We start from the raw sequence: 13,809 nt of genomic DNA, 5'->3' as shown, positions 1-13,809 counted from the left end.
CTTATTAGAAGATAAATATGAATTTAAGAGTAAACCGTCACGTGTAAAAAAACGCTATTAACCTGCAGATATGGGGTTAATCTGCAGGTTAAGAGCGTTTGGCACTTGCATATTGAACCCTTATCTTTCATTTTCTTCAATTAAATTTACAGGACTAGTTTTAGGGACCCGCTCCACTTTTGGCTTTGCGGATTTTTCAGACCTACAGGCGTCTTAAACAAGACTCACATATTGAACGCTGCACCCTTCAAGGAATACATGTTCAGAATCCTCTGTATATAACACAAGGGAAGGCTTGGAGAGAAAAGAGCACTACGACTTTTGGAGGGGAATTTAGCTGGAATAGATTGGGCACCATTTCATATTTGCACCTCTCCATAGATGCTAAAACAAACAGGGCCACACACAATGACCCGATATTGGAAACTAAACCCCTCTAGAGACATGGTGAACATTTTTAAACCATATGCGACTTATGAACATGTAACAGTAACTAGACCGTGAAAATGAAACGTTAAGTTTTACCACTAAAACGTTGCTTTAGTCCAACCCTTTAATTTTCACCCTTTTCTCCTGAAAGCTGGAGTACTCCATGTAAGGCTTTATAAATTCTGTTTGGGCAAACGGCAGGGCTCAGATCAGAAGAAACGCCATTTGTACTTTACAGTGACATTTTGGTTGGAATAGGATGTCATATCACATTTGTATCGTTCCTGGGGTGCCAGAACAGCAGAAACCACACTCAGTTTACCTCATTTTTGGATAATATATTCCTACAAAATGAGGAATTCATCTAGGAGTATGGCAAGTAGTGATGGGCAGACACGGACTGTAAAAGTCTGGATCCGCACGGTTTCAAAAGTATCCGGGTGCCGGGCCCACATCGAGGTCGTATGGACGGGTAAGTACGTGTGACGGGGGTTAATCGTTTGTGCAGCACGTTCAACAAATTGAACGTGCCACACATATGATGGGGGCGGGTACGATCGAATACGATATCGTGTGCTTAATTGCAACGTGTAAAGCAGGCTTTATACATATTCACTGCTTCCCTCGCCCACCAGCCATCCTGCCGTCTGTGATTGGTTGCAGTCAGACGCGCCCCCAGTCTGTGTGACAGTGTCTGACTGCTTCCAATCACAGATTCTGTCTGAGGGTCACTGTAGATTGAAGTAAAAATAAAGAAAATATGTACGGTCCATATTATGATACCCAGCACAGATAAAGCATACTGCTAAAGGCCACAGCCCCCAGTCATGCGCTTCTCTTGGCTATGTATCAAAAGAAGAGGAACCACATGCAAAAAAATGGTATGCGGTCCACCCAATTTTGATACCCAGCCATGATAAAGCTCCACAGCTAGGGGCTAGTATTCTCAGACTGGGGAGACCCATGGTTACTTCTACCCCAGCCTAAAAATATCAGCCGCCCGGGATTGTCACATTCATTAGATGCGACAATCCTGGAATTTGACAAAGCTCATCCTGATTGTCCTGGTGCAGTGGCAATCTGGGTAATAAGGGGTTAATAACAGCTCATAGCTGCCACTAAGCACTAGAATAGTAATGAGAAGGGTGTATGAGACCCACCATTACTAATCTGTAAGTGAAGAGAAACAAAAAAACAATCCTTTATTTGAAATAGAATACAAAATTTACACAATTTATTAACCCTCAAAACACGCAGGTCCGACTTATCGCACTCGAGGTCCCATGACGATTCCAGCTCTACTACATCTGAAGTGACAGCGTGTGAACATAGAAAGTGATCATCCGCTGTGAACTTCAGGCAGAAACTGAGCCGCATGATGAGCGGTGATGTCACTTAGGCTATTTGCTGTCACAGCTTGAGGGTCCCACGATCCTCCACCTGTGATCCCAGGTAACCTGACCTTAGTAAACTAAGTGACGTCACCTCAGGTAAGGTCACAGACCTGCATCTCCTGGCAGAAAACTGCGTTTTTTGCCAAGAGATGCAGATTTGGTGCTGAAATTTCAACAGCATATTCCTGTCCCAATCTATACCACCTGGCAAAAAAAGGCTGTATGAAGCGATAGTGATTGCGATTTTTACACCACGAGGAGTAAATTGGGTTCTGGAATATGGTGGAGGACCCAGGGACCTCCAGCTGTAACTGCAAATAACCTGAGTGAGTGACGTCCGCTCATCGCTACGGTTTAGTCTCTGTCTGAATCTCACAGCCGGTTTTCAAGTTCTATGGCTGATTGCTATGCCTTCAGATGTAGCAGAGCTAGAATCATTGTTGGACCTTGTGTGCATTAGGCCGGACCTGGGTATTTTTGGGATTAATAATTGGTGAAGAAGGGTTTTTTTTTTACATTTTATTTGAAAAAGGATTTTTAGGGCGTTTGTGTTTATTTATTTCCACTTACAGACTAGTAATGGGGGACAGCATGTCATTTGTTTTAAATTATTTAAATAGTAATTTAAAAAAAAAAAACACATGCGGTTCTTCCTATTGTGATATACAGGCAAGATAAGCGCACGGCTGGGGGCTGCAGCTTGTAGTCGTAGGCTTTACCTGTGCTGGGTATTGTAATAGGGGGGTGCCTACCAGGGCTGTGGAGTCGGAGTCGGAGCTCATTTTGGTGGAGTCGGTATAAAATGCACCGACTCCGACTCCTAAAATATATAATAAATTGGGGACAGTAGTGCAATGCAGAATGTGCTGAATATTTTACTAAATAATAACATTTAGTATAATGCTTATATTTAAGTGAAAAATCTATTGTAGTACAATGTGAACATCAGACATTTAATTATTTTTATGATACAATAATCAAGATATTTAGATACAACATAAAATATACTTATTAGAATACAACTTTAGAACCCAAAAAACTAATAAATTGTAAATACGTAATACAATATACAGTATATATATATATATATATATATATATATATATATATATACACACACATACATATGTACACATATTTTATATATATATATATATATATATATATATATATATATATATATATATATACACACACATACACACACGATAAATACACACACAAGATACAAGATATTTATCTAATCTACTGTATATTACATAGTGTATTGCATATTTACAATTTATTACAGTTTTTGTGTTCTAAAGTTGTATCCAATAAATATATTTTATGTTCTATCCAAATATATTGATTATTGTATCATACAAATTATTAAATGTCTGATGTTCACATACACATGTTCATGTACTACAATAAATTTTTCACCTAACTATAAGCAATATATGTAGGAGTTGGAGTCGGAGTCGGTGCAAGAGAAATTGAGGAGTCAGAGTCGGAGTCGAAGTTTTGGCTTACCGACTCCACAGCCCTGGTGCCTACGCCAATTTTGTTTTTTAATTTATTTATTTATTTCCACTCCAATTTACACTGACCTGCAGACAAGGTCTGTGATTGCAGGTAGTGAGACACGCTGTCACACAGGCTGGGAGCACGTCTGACTGCAACCAATCACAGACTCCAGGACTGCCGGGGGTTGGGGGGGGGATTAAGAAGTGTATATGTATGAGGCTAATGAGCGGCCCCGTAAGTAAGTGGCCTGGAAGCAGTTACAGTAGTGCTGGAGACTTGGTAAGAATAGTGCGCTTGCTCTAATCCCCTTATCCGTTCTACCACCATTTTTAATTGCGGATTTTGGTCTCGATAGACTTATATGTGGAGCGGCATCCGGCCAGATAGCCAGGATCAATTCCAGGCAAGAACCGTCTTTTATTTTTGTTAAATCCGGTTAGACTCACCGATCCTGGATATCTGCAAGTCCGCCCAACACTAGTTGTGAGCATTTACAAAATTTACAGTTGATTTACTGAATTTTGCAACATTGGAGTGCGAAACCAAATTTTTGTTTCCAATAAAATATTGATTTAGCCTAAAATTTTTGATTTTCACAGGGGCTAATATGAGAACATGGAACCCCCAATTTATAACTCGAGAGGATGAAAATGTCCCATATGTGGTCAAAAACTACTGAGCTCAGAAGTGAAGTTTTATCGGAGTGTACATTTTGCTGGAATCGTATGTGGGTGCCATGTCATATTGGTCACTGGAGGGCCAGAACTGCTGGATCCCCCAAAAGTAACCCCATTTTACAAACTGCACCCCTCAATAAACTCATCAAGAGGAGTATGAGCATATGTTATCATGGCAGAAATTTATACCATTGGGCTATGATGGCTTGCACTAGAAGTAGTGGTACCAAATGTGTATTTTTTTACATTAAAAATGTGTATTTACATTGGCAAAACCTTTTTAGGATTTTTTTAAAAAAAAATAAAATTATTAAACATTTTACTTGGACGCTCTAGGGAACTTGAATATTTTATAATCTGATCACTGATAAAGTACCCTGCAATACTTAGTGTAACACTGACCGGGCTAATAGCCTGTAAGACATGAAAGGGGAGTTCAGAGACTCTGCTTATGGCAGATCAATGCACAGTTTAGACCCAAAGGTCATCGACAGGCCATTCTTTGACCTCTGGTTGATATGATGGCCACCAGCCCCCTAAGATCGCATGACTGGTGCTCGGTGCATCATGGTGTGGCCAAAGTGTAATCGCAATTTGTTTTGCAGGATTTTCGATAATGTCTTCATGGTTTTGTGGATAACAGGGCAGATCAATTTTGAATACATCAGAGTGAATTTGTTACATGGCGGTTACTGCTTTATTAGTCAACGACATACTCCCGCTCTTGGATGGACAAAACAAGACATTTTAAGGATGCATTATGCCCTGGAGCAGGAAACAGATGGGAGGAGCAGAGTAGGACACCACCGGCTACGAGAGGTGACGTCGGGTCATCTGGCCAGCGCTTGCGCAGAACGCTGGAGGCAGAGGAAAAAGGGCGAACACGAGATTATGGGCGGGCACTTGCTGATGACAATCACAGCGCCACCCATAATCTCGTGCCTGCGCCACACGTCACCAGCGGTCACACTGTGCACACAGTGCACAGTCCCGTACAGTCGCACGGCGCGTGCGCAGGACCACGGGCGCACTGGGCGGCGTCCTGAGGTATGAAATGGAGCGTTGGGGGACGGCGTAAATCGGCAGGAGGGACAGTAACGGACACCAGAGAGCCCGCCCTTATGGATAATTTAGAAGATTTGCATACCAAAAGGTACAACTTTATAAAGTATTTAATTTGGTCTAAAAGGGGGCACAATAATAACAGGAACCTTGCTAGAATGCAGCCCAGGAGCTGCAGAGGGGGAAACTTTTAGGTTTAGAGCAAAATTTCTGCTGACAGGTTCCCTTTATTACAAGATATCAGGACTGCGCATTCTTTTTAAATGCAGGAAGCTGCCTTTTCACTTTAAGAAATAAAAACACACTTTTAGCAAGATTTTTTCCTTACTAAAAAGTGCATCTTATAGTAAAAAATAAGTAAATAAAAATCTGGTATATTATCCCCTTCACCCGCAGGTGATTCTGCGTTTTGTTTTTTTTTATCCCCTTTTTCCAAGAGCCATATCTTTTTTATTTTTTCGTCAATCTTGACATATGAGGGCTTGTTTTTTTGCGGGAAAAGTTGTACTTTTAAATGAAACCATGAGTTTTACCATATAGTGTATAGTTTTACCATATAGTGTATAGTATATAGTGTACTTTTATATGAAACCATGAGTTTTACCATATAGTGTATAGTTTTACCATATAGTGTATAGTATATAGTGTACTTTTATATGAAACCATGAGTTTTACCATATAGTGTATAGTTTTACCATATAGTGTATAGTATATAGTGTACTTTTATATGAAACCATGAGTTTTACCGTATAGTGAAAACAGCAAAAAAAAATTACAAGTGTGGAAAAAGTGCACAATTGTTTTTGGGATATTTTATTCAGTGTTCACTATATAGTAAAACTGATGTGTCGTTGTGATGCCTCAGCTCGGTGCGAGTTCATAGACACCGAATATGAATAGGTTTACTTTTATCTAAGGGGTTAAAAAAAAAATCAAAAGTTTGTCCAAAAAAGTGGCGAACTTTCTGAGCAATATTCCAAAACCCGTAGTGTTCTCATTTTACAGAATCTGGGGCTCAGTGATGGCTTATTTTTTGCGTCTCGAGCTGACGTTTTTAATGGTACCATTTTTGCGCAGATGTTACGTTTTCATCATCTGTTATCACATTTTGTGACAACCAAAAAAACAAAATTTTGTCATTTGGAATTGTTTTGCTGCTACGCCGTTTACCGATCAGATTAATTTATTTTAGATTTTTGATAGATCGGATATTCTGAACGTGGTGATACTATATATGTGTATTTTTTTAACTCTTTAATTTTCAATGGGACAAAAGGGGGAGATTTGAACTTTTAGGGGTTTTTAATTTTTTTTCTTTAAAGTTTTTAAAAAAAATTGTATTTTTTTTTATTTTACTAGGATCTGATCGCTTGTTCATTTCTTTAGATCACAGCTGCACAACTCTGATCTGCTGAAATGCTGCTTTCCTCTCACATACGGCACTCTGCCAGCAGTGAGAGGAGGTGACTCATGATGGCTACAGGAGTTATCACATGACCCTGTGCTACCATAGCAACCATTGGCTCTACGTGATCACGTGACATGACTTCCGATGGCTGCGGGTGAGGGAGAGCTTACTGCGCCGGGCATTTATGTCGTGTTGTCACATTTTGACAGCGCAATCTAAGGGAGTACAGGCACAGGTAGATTGCGGATCCACTCGTGCCTGAGAGGCACACATGTATGTGCGGGGATTGCCGCAGGCTGCCAACAGCAGCCGGCGGTGAATACCCTGACATGATCCATGACGTACCCACCAGTACGTCATGTCGTGAAGAGGTTATATAACTGTATATATTTCATTGCAGGCCAAGGATGCCCAGCACAATGCAGTCAGTTTTTAATCCATACTTCCACTGCTTAGTATCTATACATTTTTTAAAAAAAATAAAGAAAAATGTGTGTCAAGGGTATCTGACAAATCTGCAGGTTTTTGCTACCTCATCTGAAAGCATCATGATGTAGGAAAAAAAAGAGACCCTGATTCCAACGACGTATCACTTAGTTTACTGGGTGCAGCAACTGTGACACAGAGTTTTCAGGCTTAATAATGCAGCAGAGGTCAGAAACTTAACCCCACCCACACCATGATCTATATGTACAAAGTCAATAGACAGTGAGATGCAAATCAGAGCGGATGTGGTCGGACTAGTGTATTCTGGGCAATGAAAATCCCAATTGATAAGACCTCCATTATAAGAAAACAGCACAGCAGGGAAATATATGACATCATTAAACTTTGTGTGTCAGCCACTATCTCCTACTGTCTTCAGATTACATAGCAAAAACCTGCTGACAAAATCCCTTTAAAGGATTTCTAATGACAGCAATGCATAGATTTTTCCAGAGGTATGTATCAAATGTAAGGTCTTGATATATACAACTGTGTCTACCATAGGAGAAACAAATGGACACTCTGAAAAACATAACAAGCAGAGCTGAGCGGATAGTGAAAAATCCGGGTCCGGCGGCTACCCGGCGGGTAGAGAAAGAAGTCCGGATCGGATCCAGAGTTCGGCCCTATATATGTCAAGGGAGAGGGAGAGAGGGAGAGAGGGAGAGAGGGAGAGAGGGAGAGAGGGAGAAAGGGAGAAAGGGAGAGAGGGCGAGAGGGCGAGGGAGAGGGCGAGGGAGAGGGCGAGGGAGAGGGCGAGGGAGAGGGCGAGAGGGAGAGGGAGAGGGCGAGGGAGAAAAGTTCGGGTCCGCTCAACACTAATAGCAAAGTGTCTCGCGAATAGTCATAACTAGGAGGGAAAACATCAGTGTACTAAAGATAACTAATTTACTAACAGTTTAAACAGTGTCCAGAAAAGAAATCAAATGTTCAATATAACTTTAAGAGCTAGTAAAACAGAAAGAAAAAACTTACTTTTCTGACAGTGATCCTGTGTCCAGCACCGTGCACCAAATACAGAATTTATTACAGTAGACGAGCAGGTGGTCTTTCCTTTTAAAGCACCTGGGCACGCATCCCCACATTCTTCCTTGTCATCTTTATTGAGTTGGATGTAGTTGTCCTCAACAGAGTCAAGGATTTTCGACCAGTCAATAGTAGAGAGGTAACAAAGTTCATTATTCTTTTCAATTCTTACAGAGCCCCTGTTTATATGCATCAGGCTGTGTAGCCCAATTTCCTTTAGATGAACCATCTCAAAAATAACAAGGGCATAGTTGAAAAAGAGTCTAGTACCTCGAATGACAGTAAGATTTGGAAAAAGGTCTTTGAGGCTTTCCAGACCGTAAACGCGAAAGAGAAGGAGGTAGTCCGTTATCATTGTAAGCTTGGGAAAACTCAATCCTTTAAAGTTTTCGCGTTGGGTGCTGAACATAAGCAAAATTTGTAGATGGCCTTCGATAACAGTGCAGTCTTCTAGCTCATCAAATCTTGTCAAGTTATTCCGAATATCCATACTGGGACAAACTAGGGAAGAGAGAAAGATAAATAAATAAAAGTATACATGCATATTCAATACATTAGGCCGGTGTCACACTTACACACTTACAATTGCCTCACGCGAGTCTCGCAGTGCATCACCCGGCACGGACTCACACTCTCCTCACAGGAGCGGGTCGGTTCCATGTATCTCTATGCAGCCGAGACGCTCCTGTGAGGAGAGTGTGAGTCCGTGCCGGGTGATGCACCGCGAGACTCACGCGAGGCACTCGCAAGTGTGACTCCGGTCTTATACAGAAACTGGTATTTCTGACAAATGTGTATTTCTGACAAATACAAAGCAGATTCCTGCATTTTTGCAGCGGATTTGCAGTTCTACTGTAGTTGAACACATAGATTAATAACATCCGAGTGTGGCTTCACATGTCCCATAATAAACTCCATCAAACACTAGAATGAAATTGCATGGATTGTACCACTGATGCACTTCACATGGTGGTAGTGGGGTGGAGGAGAGGGGGACAGAATCTCTTATCACAGATACTAATGATGATTTGACAGCTCCAGTGACAAAGTTATAATGTAGAAAAGGACACTTCAGACTTATGACTGTAGACTTGTAATCTCTTATTTTATTAGGTTAAGAAGGATAAATCATGATAAACGCAGTAGGCAGAGATTTAAGGACTGGCCAGAGGCACTATACAAATGTTGACAATCAGCAATCAATGCACACTGAGCGATCTATAGTAAACCACTCAGTGCACATATGCAAGGAATGATGCACTGCAGAGAGCGATGATCCTTTTAAGATAATTTCCGCAACTCAACATCCTGTTTACACAGCAAGATAATTGTCAATGCTAGTTTACGATTATCTTGCTGTCTAAACACCTCTGACCTCTAGCCGGTCAAATGATGCTGTTCTTATGCGTCATGTGATATATAGCAAAGCATAGAGGAAGAAAATTAAGTCTCAAATCTAAGAATCACGACAGACTGAACACAAGGAAATACACTCTGAACTTATACACGGTGTAAGGCCCTGTGCGCACGCTGTGGATTTGCCGTGGATTTGCTGCAGAAAATGTGTCTAACATTGCTGCAGTCATTCCCCAGCAAAACTTATGGGTTTTAAAAAAATGCTGAGCGCACACTGCGCGTTTTTTTTTTTATACCCGTGGATTTTCCGCTGCGGAATTAATGAGCATGTCACTTCTTTTCCGCAGGTACCTGTGTTTTTTGCTATAGATAATGGTAAAAATCCACGGGGACCAATTTGTGGAATATCCGAGGTAAAAACTGCGGCAAATCCGCACAAACATCCGGAGCAAACCGCTGCAAAACTGCATGCGGATTTCGTTGCAGTTTTGGTGCAGTTTCTTACCGCAGGTGCGGGATTTTTCAAGAGGGTCCGGATTTCCTTAAGAAAAAGTCACTTTCTAGTGCGCACATAGCCTAATAGGCAATTTGGTGGGGGATGAAGGGAGGGAAAAAATGGCTCGACTGCTTCTTTATTTTTTCATTCTATTTTAACTCCTTAAGGCCGAGCGATTTTTATTTTTTGCACTTACATTTTTCTTTCCCTTATTCCAAGAGCCACAACTTTTTTTTTATTTTTCCGGTGATATAGCCATGTGAGGGCTTGTCTTTTTGTGGCATTAGGCTAAGTTCACACTTCAGTTGTTTTGCATCAGTCACATGCGTTGCTTGACGCATGTGACTGATGCGTTGTACAACGGATGACAACGGTGACAAAGAAAAGAATTTCTTTGTCAGACTCTGTTGTGTGCTGGGGGCGGAGTTCGGGGGGCGGAGCTTGGGGCGGAGCTGAGGACGTCAGTGCCGCGGTCTGCATGGCTGGGGACAGGTGAGTGAGTGTGTGTGTGTGTGTCTCTACATGCATGTGTACATGCGGAGTGCGAGAGGGGGCGGAGCACGAGGGGGCGGAGCCGTGGAGCTGAGGACGTCAGTGCCGCGGGGGACTGCAGGGCTGGGGACGAGTGAGTGTGTGAGTGTGTGTGTGTGTGTGTGTGTGTGTGTGTGTGTTAGCGCAGGCTCCCTGCACCCGTAACCACTGTAAATATCGGGTAACTAACCAAAGCGCATTGCTTGGTTACCCGATGTTTATCCTGGTTACGGCGGCGGGGAGCCAGAGAGCGCATGCGCAGCAAAATCCTATGGATCGCGCTGCTCAAAAAAAACGTTACATGCTGCGTTGCTCCCACCCGGCGGTCAGTTAAAAAACAACTGAACGCGACGCAGCGGATGCAACGCAGCATCATCAGTCACAATCCGTCACTAATAGACGCCTATGGGGAAAAACAGGATTCCTGCAAAATATTTTGCAGGATACCGTAATTCCTCAAGGCGACGGATTGTGACTGACGCAAAACAACTGAAGTGGTGAACTTAGGCTTAGTTGTACTGTTAAATGATACCATCCATTTATTATATGATGTAATGGTAAGTGAGGAAAAAATTGTGTGGTGAAATAGCAAAAATATTAAAAAAATCTGCAGGTTTTTTTTCCAGTGTTCAGGTCACCATAAAACTGACATATCAGTCTGATTCTCAAGGTCACAATGATTACGTAGATACTAAAACAGGTATAGTTTTTGCTTTAACTGGTGAGAAAAACAAACCCTAGACATTTTGTGGTGGTGGGGGGGAATCTTGCTTGTGTTGTGACTTCCATAACGTTTTCAATTTTCAAGATATGGAGCTATGTGGGGTCTTGTGTTTTTTTTTGCCCTGAGGCAATGTTTTTATTTATATTAATTCGGGGTGTATATTATGTTATTACATCTCTTCAGTCAAAAAAATTGCAATTCTGTTTTTTTGGTAGTTTTCTCATTACACGGTTTATTGATCAGATTTTATATTTCGACAGATCGGACTATAATGAATGCAGTGATACAAAATGTGTATTTTAATTTTGATTTTTTCATTTTTAATGCGGTAAAAAGAAACCTATTTTATCTTTCTTTTTTTCATATTTTGTAAAACCTTTTAGTGTATTTACTAATTCCCTTAGGGCAGGAGAGGGGCCACATGACAGACAATGGATGGTGTGGAGGGCCGAATCAACAGGCCCAAAATTCATTCTGCTCAATAACGAGTAGAATATTCTATAAAATAATTCTATATCACCTAATATTTAGCAGAATTAAGTATTCTGACATCACTGTGTATATAGTAAGAGCCCAGGACACAGCCCCCATTATATACAGCATGAGCCCAGATATAGCCCCAATATACAGTATGAGCCCCCACATAGCCCCTATATACACATCATGAGCCCCCACACACAGCCTCTTACATACATGGAAACATCCCAACCACATGAAAAAGTAAACAAAAAAAACCAACACCACATACTCCTTGCTCCCATTCACCTGGCGCTCTGCTGCGGCACTACGATACACTGACGCTACACACAGTACACGTGATGATGGGACATCTGCACATTTGCTCAGTCTCATGCTGATTGATGGAAAACGGAGCCAGCAGCACCGTCCTTCACCAATATGTCCACTGTTGTCTGCATCCTGTTAATGCAAACAATCGGTGACAATAGCTAGCAAGTGGCAAGGAGGGCATGGAGAAGCCCATGGCCCACAGTTTTCAGCCCCTTTGGCTGTCTCAGTCCGCAGTCCGGACTGAAAAAGTCAGAGGGCCTGGCCACACTTTGCCAAGCCCTGCCTTAGGGGACCTGAACCTGCAATGACCTGATCAATGTATCAGAATTGCTCTATATAGAACAAAAATAAATAAAAATATCACAGTCTCCTATGAACAGCATCCACGGGCTAATTTTCACAGGAAAAATGAGATGACACCCCCCTGGCTATCATACTGGCGTCCACAATCGCATAGCTTGGGCGCTAATGAGGGGTCAGAACAGTATGCCCCATAGTCAGAGATTGACAGCAGCAGGCAGATTGCGGCTCCACCAGCGGCAGTTTAGAGGTGGATGAAGGCTGTATAATTCAGCCTTCATCTGCAGGAAAGTTGTGGACTCAGCGTGCGAGACCCCCAGTAAAGCAGGAGACCACTTTTAATGTACACAACATGTCATAAGTAATTGAGGAGTTGAGACAGAGCAAGAAGAATATACGTTATTTCACTTATAAATTAGGGCCCAACACATTAAGCTCTCGGGTGGCTTTAACGCCTTATGGGGGCGTCACACAAGACGATATATCGTGCGATATGTTGGCGGGGGTCACGGATTCCGTGATGCACATCCGGCATCGTTTGATATATCGTAGCGTGTGACAGCTACGAGCGACGGTGAACGAGCAAAAATACTCACCTTATCGTTGCTCGTTGACACGTCGCTCATTTTCAAAAAGTCGTTTCTTCTTCTCTGCGCCGGTTGCTCAATGTTCCCGAGGCAGCACACATCGCTCCGTGTGACACCCCGGGAACGATGAACACAGCTTACCTGCGTCCTCCGCCAGCTGTGCGGAAGGAAGGAGGTGGGCGGGATGTTTACGTCCCGCTCATCTCCTCCCCTCCGCTTCTATTGGCCGGGTGGCTGTGTGACGTCGCTGTGACGCCGAACGTCCTTCCCCCTTCAGGAAGAGAATGTTCGCCGCCCACAGCGAGGTCGCTCAGCAGGTAAGTGCGTGTGACGGGGGTTTAACGACTTTGTGCGCCACGGGCAATTAATTGCCCGTGACGCACAAACGACTGGGGCGGGTGCGATCGCTCGTGTGATCGTACCATAGATCGTCTCGTGTGACGCCCGCATTAGTGACCACAAATATGACCAATGCTGACACACTGCGCTGCTAGAGGTAAATTATGGTCTTGCGCATTCCATATTACCATAGTCTAATAATTGCCAATAAAAAGCATACAAAGACATCTGCTGAAAAGGCAATACCATACACCAAAGACCCACTATACACCAAAGACACCCATTATAATCTTAGCGCTATTCACATGTCTGTATTGTTACATGGACTGCGTGTCTGTGTAAAACACATGGACAAGTGCATCTTTTTTTCTGTCAACATGGAAGACAAGAGGCAAAACAAGTCTATGGATCTGTGAAAAAACACGTCATCCGTATGTTGTACATCTTTAACACTAAAAAGTACAGGAGAAGCTTTGCAATTTATTAATTGATCCATCCGTGAAAATCAGAGATGGTAAAAACTGACACACTGATCCAAAAACACTGGTGACACCAGTAACTAGAGTTGAGCGGATTGCTCATAATCCGGGTCCGGCGGATCAGTGGCGGGTTGACAAAGAAGGCCAGATCCGATCCGGAATCCGGGCACATATAAGTCAATGGGGAGCGGAAGAGAAAGAGAAAGAGAGGGAGAGG

General features: G+C 42.4%; 1 protein-coding gene across 1 annotated transcript in view; it reads right to left on the bottom strand.

The window, feature by feature from the left end:
* The window catches only part of INSR (insulin receptor), a 110,397-nt gene that overhangs the window by 89,581 nt on the left and 7,007 nt on the right, over window positions 1–13,809 (bottom strand). The window contains exon 2 of the mRNA XM_075314765.1: window positions 7,941–8,492. Coding sequence (XP_075170880.1) covers window positions 7,941–8,492 — 552 coding nt within the window. The remainder of the gene's footprint in view (window positions 1–7,940; window positions 8,493–13,809) is intronic.

Source organism: Anomaloglossus baeobatrachus, chromosome 1 (assembly GCF_048569485.1).
Source record: "Anomaloglossus baeobatrachus isolate aAnoBae1 chromosome 1, aAnoBae1.hap1, whole genome shotgun sequence".
Lineage (NCBI taxonomy): Eukaryota > Metazoa > Chordata > Amphibia > Anura > Aromobatidae > Anomaloglossus > Anomaloglossus baeobatrachus.
Note: the sequence above shows the minus strand (reverse complement) of the source record. Positions and strands in the feature narration are given on the sequence as shown.